The 9,481-nt window shown below is 51.5% G+C and overlaps 1 protein-coding gene and 1 non-coding gene across 2 annotated transcripts in view; one reads left to right on the top strand and one right to left on the bottom strand.

The window, feature by feature from the left end:
• LOC120389355 (discoidin, CUB and LCCL domain-containing protein 1-like) overlaps window positions 1–3,859 on the top strand; it is a 65,525-nt gene extending 61,666 nt beyond the window's left edge. The window contains exon 15 of the mRNA XM_039511874.1: window positions 2,892–3,859. Coding sequence (XP_039367808.1) covers window positions 2,892–3,391 — 500 coding nt within the window. The 3' untranslated portion in view covers window positions 3,392–3,859. The remainder of the gene's footprint in view (window positions 1–2,891) is intronic.
• A 5,120-nt stretch (window positions 3,860–8,979) lies between these two features.
• Window positions 8,980–9,121, bottom strand: LOC120389472. The gene has a single exon (XR_005590947.1). It is a non-coding gene; the product is annotated as a U11 spliceosomal RNA (small nuclear RNA).
• Window positions 9,122–9,481: the final 360 nt, after the last annotated feature.

The following is a 9,481-nucleotide window of genomic DNA, read 5'->3' as shown; positions in this document are numbered from 1 at the left end:
CGACAGCTCCCCTGGTGGGGAAGGGCGGGGGCTTGACAGCCCTGGAGACCAAAGATCTCTGTTTACCCCCCCCCACCCCGTTCTCACCTCCCCCCATGATCTCCCTGCCAACCCTGATCTGGAAGAACCAGCTGGGCAGGAAAGGATGGAGTTCAGTCTCCACGGCCAGTTAGCCCTGCCCTCCCCTCCCCTCCAACCCCCAACAGCAAGGGGGCCATTGGAGGTGGTGGATTCTCCAGCGTGGGCTGCTGCTTGCTGCAGCCTGGGCCGAGAGCCATTAAACTCACTCCCCCGCCATGGCCACTGGTGCTCTGGGCCAGATTTCATCCAGCCTAGCGCTGAACAGACTCCAGCTCCCATTGTCACTGCTGGCAGCTCCCGAGCCAGAGCAGGCCAGATGGCTGAGCCAGGCTCCACCGGTCAGGTCTCACTGAAACAACCCAGCGCAGCTGCAAAGAACAGCTCCTGTCTCTCTCTCTCTCCCTGGAAACCTTGGCCTGGCTTCCTCTCAGCCCTTGGCACAAGCCGATCCAGGACATGTTTGTAACCCAGGCCCCACTCCCAGCGCCTGATCGGGTCTCTCTGCCCTTCTGTTGTCCTGCCTGTGTGCGCGCAGGGCTCTGCCTGTCTCTGCACGTTCCAGGACTTGCCTCTCCTGTGGATTTGCCCTAATTTCAGCTGGCCATTGGAGTCGCTGCATGGCACGCGCCCTTCCTGCAGACAGGCGCTGGCACTAATCGCCTGCCCAGCAGGCAGAGCCCGATCCAAAGGGAGGGTTTTCCTCTCTACATGAGGGGATCACACCCAGTGCCGCTACCCTGGCGCCTGTACCTGGAGCAAACCCCAGCTGCAGGCAGGGCTGGGCCCAGCTCCTCCAAGGTATATAGGTGCCGAGCTCCCATTGATTTCAGTGGGATTGTGGCACTCGTTACAGCTGAGGAGCTGGGCCCCACATGCTGCAGCGATGGGGGGTGGGTTAAGATCTTAGATCTCTCTGGGCTAGGTTCCTCCCTGCATTGGAGCTCAGCTCAGTGTATGGATCGGGGGGTGGGGGGCAGCTTTATACCACCCCCTTGGCCCCTTCTTCCCCATGCTGGGTCAGCTCAGGATTACCTCAGCCATCAGTACAGGTCCCAGCAGCCCTTCCTCATGCCAGCTGCCAAGGGTGCCAGCAGCTCGGTGTAGACAGGAACATTTCCCCAACACCTCCTTCTGCACCAGGACCTGCCCTGCCAAGGGGGTTGTCACCAGCTGCCCTGCCTCTGCTGGGGGACCCCTCTCTGTCAGGGGAGTCTCTGGGGTCCCCACTGGTGCCTTGATAGTTACCTGACATACATCAACATAGGGGCTATAAAGCAGCTGCAGGTAGGTAGGTGGCAGAGGAAGGGTGTCCAAAGCAAACTCACCAGCCAGGCAGTATTACAGCAAATTCACCTCAGTCCCCACCCCCGTGTCAGCTGTTTGGCACTGCAGCAGTGGGTCTTGTCTCATGATTCTGGCCCTCCGGCCAGGCCCCTCATGATCTCACCCCTTCTTGGGCAGTAAAGGGTCCCACAGGCCAGTATCAGATTAACAGCCCCAGCCTGGGCTCTGTAGTTCTTGTGTCCTTTACCTCAGGGAGGCTTTCCTCCCCCGGTGCTAGGGAGAATAGGGAACCCCAGACCCACACTCACCGCTGGGTTCCAGATCAGAGCCCCAGAGGAAGTGGCTGGAATCAGCCCCTTACTGGTTCCTTGCCCAGCTTCCTACCACAGGTCATTTCTCAGACTCAGCTTCTGGGATCCTCTCCTCTTGGAGGTCTGGATTCTCAGACATCTTCTCTCCCATCCGTTGCTGAAGGACCTGACAGTCACCCTTGCTCTATTCGGGGCCAATCCCAGACTCGACAGCCACCCTCCTCTCACTCCTATTGCCACTAGCCACCCTGGTTCTCCCCAGCTGGATCAAATCCTTAATTACCTGCCAGTCTCCCCTCCAGGTGTCACAATGGGCTAATTGGCCTCTCCAGCTCCCTTTAATACTATCACTGCTGGAGTAGGGTTTATGCATCCCATCACGGAGTCTCATCCCCTCGTCTCTGTCTACCTGGCTGTGTCATTCTCTCAGTTTTCAACCAAAATGAAGGGGGGGGAGGAGCATAACCCTGTTTTATCTCAGCTGATGTCCTCCCCACTCGGGGAGCCCAGGCTCAGCAGTTGGGTTTGTTTACCCAGACATTTGTTCAGGGCAGGGCTTCCCATTGTCCAGATGTGAAGCTAACCAGGGAGGGAAGATGCCCATCAATTACCATCACAGGGGAGGGAGTTGCTTCCCTCCCTGCACAGGGGGGTTGAGACACTTGGCCCACGGACTTCCCATCCTCAAAGGTTGTGATGGGGGAACAAGCAGCGCTGGCCTGGAGGGGGAGGGGAAATGGGCCTCAGTCCAGCAGCAAACATCTGGACGCTTGAGCAGCTGATAACAGTGCCATCCGTACAAAGGAACCTGTCAGCTGGAAACAGGGCAGGGATCTGGGGCCCTGAGTGTATTGTTGGTGATGTCTGGGCATCTCGCCAGCATCTGCACCAGCTGGTGAAAGCCTGGCAGAGAGAGCAATCGGCTGCTTTGCTGAGGGTGGATCAGCTACAGGGAGCTGCAGTGATTCCCGATCCGGGTAGGAGCTTGACCAGGGCTGGCAGAAAGAGGTCCCTGGTCCCTCACGGCAGAGAGGGAGGCCTGAAGGAACAAGTCACGCCCCTCTCCTTCCCCAGCTCTGGCAGCTGGATTCCCAAGCAGCCAGTGATGGAATCCTTTCCAGGCCCAGGCTGGCAAATCTGTGCCCATTGCATGGGACCAGCTGGCTCAGGGGCTCGGGTGCCTTTCTAAGGGCTTGTGCTGCTTTTCCTTTGCAGAATACGCTGAGCCCGATGTGGTCCAGGTGAGCCCCAGCAGTCAGACAGCCCCATCCACCTTCAAACCCGCCCTGGATGAAGGCTACACGCTCCCGCTGGTAGTGAACCACTATGACGTGCCGGGCAAGTACCACGAGTACGCAGAGCCCCTGCCACCCGAGCCCGAGTACGCCACCCCCTTCACGGAGCAGGCCCTGGAGGCCGCAGGAGCTGCTGCCAAGAAGAACACCTGTGTCAAAGTAGTCCCCACCACCCAAGGCCGGGCAGGGTCCCCGATGTCCCCTGGGATCCTGCCACAGTATGACTTCCCAGCTCAGCAGCTTGGTGAGACACCGAACAGCACAAGAGGGGAGGGATCCCACCAAGCCAGCATCATGTACACAGAGCCCCAGACTGAGCGGACTTCCACCCCGTGGGGTGACGTCACCACCTCCCCAGAAGGGCACTGCTTACAGCTCCGAGACTTCCCTCTCACCCACATTTACCACGAACCTTTGTGAGGCTGTGGAAAGGGGATTCACATCAGGCACACGCCAGGCAGCTGGAGAAGGGCATCTGGCTGCACTGGGGAATCTGCTCTGGGCCTACAGAGCAAGAAGCACCAGCCCTGTCTATCACCAGCAAAGGGAAATGAAATAGCCATGGGGTTTATAGCACTGATCCGTGTGGAAGAGGCTGATCCTTCTAACTACCTGATTAGTTTGTTTTGTTTGGGTTTTTTCCCTTGAACTTAATAGATACCCCAGATCATCTTCACCTCCCTTTTGGATTCGCAGGGACAGTGTCAGGATCAATGATCATATAGAAATATATCTATCTGTCTCCTTTACCTGCATCACTATTACTGTTTTCTTAATAACCATCGTTTATACTGTGCCATGGGTTATACATAAAGTGAAAGAGCGCCCCCTGCTGCCCTATGAGCTCACTAACGCCTCTCTCTGGTATTAAAACTTGAATGGAATTTTACAAACCTCATCAACTTGTCAGCACCAAGGCTGTTGGTTTGTTTGTTCTTCTGCCTTTCGTGGTGAAAGCCGGCAGGCCGGTTTCACGTTTTGTTTCTAGTCGGTTTCAGTTCCTGTGTTTGTCTCCTGTCACTGGCAGATAGGTACCTTTCCAGCGCAAGCTGGTGGGGGGTGTTTAAATCCCAAAACAAAGGCTGCTCTTCCTTGAGGTATAAAATTAAAAGGGCAGGAAAATATGTACAGATAAATTAGGGCTTGTAAAATGTTTTTTAAAAAACCCACAAACTATGTTTTTTACACCTGCGCTTCACTGACCGGGGGGCTCAGTCCAGCAAACAGCAATGCTATGCAGGTAAATCACATTACTCACCTGCGCAGTCCTGTCGGTTTTAAGGAGTGAAATTACTTAAATATCTTTCTGCAGACACACATGTAAGTGCTTGGCACCTAAATACCTTTGAAGATCTGGAACTAAGTCGCTCTTTTAAATCAGCTATGAAGCGACAGGTATTCATGGTAGGACACATCAGGGGAAACTGGAATCGAGCAGAGGAATTGCAATTCTATGCTCTCTCTCTATGGCTTCTTGGCTGATCAAGCAGGCAATGCTTGTAATGGGATAAGAGGACACTGGTTGCAAAGGGTGGTGGCCACTCATTTCTATGTGTTAGAGAATTGCACCTGTTTCCTGTGATCTTGCTGCCTCTGCCCCTGCAACAAGCACTTCATCTGAGATCCTTGGAAAGGGACACAGCTGCATAGCGATCCTAGACAGTACCTGCAGTGCCAAGACAGCTCTGAGGATGGGGAGCGTGGTGCTCTTCTTAAGCAAGTACCATTGCAGGCCCAGCTCCATGGTGTTGCTCGGGGACAATAATGTTTCCCAGGGGGAATTTGATCGATAACTGTGTTTCTCTAACAGCAGCCAGATGAATGGAAAAGACCCATTTTGCATTGTCAGAACTGCTCATTCTTGGCTGACCCCATCCTTCCAGCATCTCTGGCTGTCAATTCCTCCAGTGGATGGGGAATGGAGCCTCAAATCTGGGTCCTGTGCTCCCAAGGAGAGAAGAATGAACAACAGTAATAATCACACCTAGCTCTTCTAATAGTGCTTTTCATTAGTAGCTCTCAAAGCACTTTACAAATGAGGGCAGTATCCTTATCCCCATTTTACAGATGGGGAGACTGAGGCACAGAGCGGGCATTGACTTGTCCAGGGTCACCCAGCAAAGCAGCGGCAGAGCCAAGAAAAACACTCAGGTCTCCTGAGTCCTAGTTCAGTGCCCTATCCACTAGGCCAGCGGTTCTCAAACTGGGGACCACGGTCCAAACCCCTGAGGGTCTGCGAGAGTACTGATCAACCGATGATCAACTCCTCCCCCTCCCTCCCAGTGCCAGCTGCACACCGCAGAACAGCTGTTCAGCAGCATGCAGGAGTGCTGGGAGGGAGAGAGCGGAGTAGGGACAGGGCGCGCTTGGGGGAGGGGGCAGAAAGAGGCGAGGAAGTGGAGGGGCAGAGTTGGAGTGGGGGCAGGAAGCGGTGTGGGGGGTGGACCTTGGGGGAAGAGGTGGAGTGGGGGTAGGGCCTGGGGCTGAGCAGGGGTTGAGTACACCCCCCCCCAGGGAAAATTAGAAGCTGGCTTCGGGGTCCTTGAAAATTTTTAAATCAAAATCGGGGTCCTCGGGTTGCTAAAGTTTGAGAACCACTGCACTATGCCATTCTCCTCCACCCATAGTCTGCACTCACCCTGTACAGAACCACACGGGTACATGCCTCCAGAGATGCACACACCCTCATACACAGATTGCTGTGCAGCCTTTCCTATACGCACTCCCCCATTGATTCCGAAATACTTCTGTAGAGGCACGCACAGCTCCTGGCAGCACCTCACAGCATGGATAAAGCCCTGTCGCTTTGGCAGCAGCCCCAGGACCATTAGGGGGTTCTTTAATATTCAGCACATGGACTCCAAGCATCTCAGGGCACGTGTGTCTAGTTGCCTTTTGCTGCAGATCCATCTGGCGCAGCACTCCTCACGCACATGCACAGAATGATGCAGCTAGTCCAGGCTCTGCAAGAGACTCCTGTGTGAGAGACTCTCAGCAAGTTCAATACTACGGCGTAGGAGGAGCCCCCTTGTATTTGAAACCCCATGACCAACCCCAAGTCTTTGCCTACCCCGTTTACTTTCAGTGTGGGGAACAGCCATCTTCCCCACAGCGTTGTGATGCTTGGTGCTTGAGAGGCAGAGCCACTGGCACTGCTCCGGCTCCCATTATAATCAACAGAAATACTCCCACTGACTACAGTGGGGTTTGGACTGGGTACTAAGTAAATGCCAGTATTGCAGCTCCCCAGGTTTGGGTGATGCTGCTCTGGAGGCCTCACCTGAGGGTTCGTGTGTCACAGTACCTGGATCTCCCCAAAGGGCAATTGACTGATTCCAAATAAAAGCCCCATTCACCTAATTGCCTGGCTCCAGTGCCTTGAAGATGAATGGGCCACATCCTTGGCTGGTGGAAATCCACATTGCTCAGTGGAGTGATGCTGCTTCACACTAGTGGAAGATCGGCTCTGAATGGATCAGTCAGAACTATGTATTTCCATTTGGAAACCTCCTCCCCAGTGGCTGGCTGCATCCAGTTCTGGCTTCCAGTTAGATTTGTGCCTTTTACCTTGGTACATTATTTGACTGAGACACAAGTGGCGTTCCTGTGGTTTAGCCATGAAGTTCGGATGGGATTAATCCATGGCCTTTTCATTGCACGGTACATGTTCAAAGCACTGTATGAGCATTCATTCCTTAATCTTTGCAACACTCCGGGTGGAAGCTAAGAATCATTATTCCTGTTTTACATGTGGGGAAACTGAGGCACAGGGAGGCAAAGTGAATTCCCCACACCCACTCAGCGACTAAGGAATTAGGGATAGAACTCAGTTGTTCCTGTCTCCTGTCTGTTCATTCCTCTGGATTACATTACATCCCAAGAACCCACAAACCTCCTGATGCCCAAACCTTTCTATTACCACTAGACCTCCTATACTTCCACCCAGGAGGGCAGAAAGGTGGGAGGCAACAGCCAGCCATTTTACAGCTCCTCCCTCTTGGCTACAAAACGTGCTGGGTTTCAGGATCCATGCACTTGGCTACAATGACTTTCTTCCTAGTGCTCCCACCGAAAGCCATCAGCATTCTTGGCCTGCGGAGGTAGGTTACCTAAGAGCTGGGAATAAAAGTTATTTGGACTAGCAGGAAAACATGTCTAAATGTTTGGGTTTTTTAAAAATCAATTTTCAACCAAAATGAAGGGTTTTGGTTCAGTCAAAAACCTGAACCTTTTTTATTTTTCAGTTGGGGGAGGGGGGGCTTTTTCTTTCTTTCTTAGTGGAAAAAAGGGAGGGTTAATGGAAAGACAAAGGGGAAACAACAACAAAAAAACAGAAAAACAAACGTGTTTTGCTTTTTGAAAACTGGAAAAACATTCAGTTTTGTTTCAGCCAAAAAAAAAAAAATTAACCGAAAACTGCTGGGGTGATATCCTGTCTCCATTGAAGTGAATGGCAAAACTCCCATTGACATCCATGGCAAAACTTTGTGAACAATATCAGAGAACCAAGTACCCAGGAAATTTCACAATCTGAATGTTTTGCAAGCAGAGCAAATCCAGTATTCCCTGGGAATTGTTTGCACGTCTCTAACATAAACTTTCCTTTCCCAAGAACACATCAACAGGGTCCTTGAGCATCATTAGGCAGTGCACAGTTCCTCATAGCAGGATGTTTCTGCTGGGCTAGTTTCTGTATCCAGTCAGTCCCTCAGCACACTAGACACGTGCTTGTCCTTGTCATTTGCACTTTGTGCCATTTCAACTGTGTGGGAGACATTTAATATTTTAAAGATTCATATTTGAAAGAGAAAATCTTTATAGAATCTATCCATCCCCATACACCCCCTTAGCTATCTAACCATCCATCCCCATACACTCCCTTTAGCTATCTATCCATTCATCCAGCCCCATACACATCCCTTAGCTATCTATCCCCATAATACCCTTTATCTAATCTATCTATCTAATCCTCATAGACATCCTTTATTTATCTAATCTATCTATGACAAAACTCAGTACACTTGGCTACATACACACATACAGACAGTGAATAAATACATTAATAAACCATAGTACTGTGCCCAGCATGATGTCTGTGTTAGTCTGCACTGGGAGGTGGGCTAAGCCCCTGTTCTTGATAACCAGTATTAATCTGGAATGATCCCAGCACCCAAAGAATTACCTCACCAGCACCCTCTGGCAACCTATCCACCCCCTCTCTGTGATTCAAACACTGCCAGCCACAAGATCACTTTCAGGAACAATATTTTGCAGATTGCAGCAAGATTTGGGGAAATCTGATTTTTACCCTTGTGCAGGTGGGTGTGGGGGGCTAAACTCAAGCAGGGAGCAACTTTAATTTCACTTGGCTAGATGGCCCTCTGTTAAAATAACTGCAAGCATACCAATGGTGTCTTGCTTCTTTCTTCCCCCCGCCCCATGTAATTAATGCTTCAATATAATCTAACTGCAGGAAGGGATAAATAATGCAGCATTAAGTATTTAGCAAACAGCAAGGCCAAACACAGAAAAACAGAGCAAGGGGAAGAAAAAATGCACATATTCTGTTCTAGGTAGTTAATAATTATATCAAGCAAATGAAATTCTACAGGATAAATGTACTTCCTGTCTGGAAAATTATGAAAGACTTCAAAGCAAGGGGGATGACGATATTCGTATTTGGAGTAGAAATAATTCTCAGTACTAGGAATTTAGAAATATATTTCAAGTATTTATTAAATTACACCCACTCACACCCTTAGTGGGAAGGAAAACAGTCTGGGAGCAGTCAGTCATACCCTTGAGAGAGAAGGAAACAGTCCCATTTAAACTAAACGACTTATGGAAACACAGTTTAGGGTGTGGAAAATCCCTTCCCCTGCACACTCTGTCCATTCTCAGTTAGAAAACTTCCGAACACCCAAGCAAGGTAGCCAGAAACACTGAAGACATAAAGAGCTAATTCTAACACAGCTTTCAAAACTCGTTCTGATTTTAACAACGCAGTTCGGGGCGCCGGAACCAACGATTACCAGCTGCCCCAGGAGCAAAAATTGTGCTTCCGAAATCTCTTGATGTCGATTCCGCACGAGGCAGGGTAAGGCCGCAGCCGCCCCACTCCATGTGCCATACACAGCAGAAGCCCTTTTTACCGAGCAGCACGCAGCCCCGCCTCCCCAGGCTGTGACTCCGCTTTAAGGGTCAGGGCGAGATGCGGGTCGGCCCCCTTCACAGAAGCGACTCGTCACATCCCACAACCACCCCCATTTAGTCCCATCGCGGCTTTTTCGTTTACTTTACTGTACTTTACCCAGAAATCGTTCAAATGTGCGCACAAGAGCGGGCCGGCAGGAGATGCAAATAAGGCGCATGGCACGCTGGGATTCCACCATAGACCAGGCAGAGCAGAGCGGGAGGAAGGGCGGGGCCAGGGTCAGGGGAAGGCGGAGAATCCGCAGCAGCTTCCAAACAAGGTAAAAGCGCCAGCCAAGCCCCAGGCTGGCGGGGCTG

This window comes from Mauremys reevesii, linkage group 23, assembly GCF_016161935.1.
Source record: "Mauremys reevesii isolate NIE-2019 linkage group 23, ASM1616193v1, whole genome shotgun sequence".
Classification (NCBI taxonomy): Eukaryota; Metazoa; Chordata; order Testudines; family Geoemydidae; genus Mauremys; species Mauremys reevesii.
This window is presented reverse-complemented; position numbering and strand designations above follow the sequence as displayed.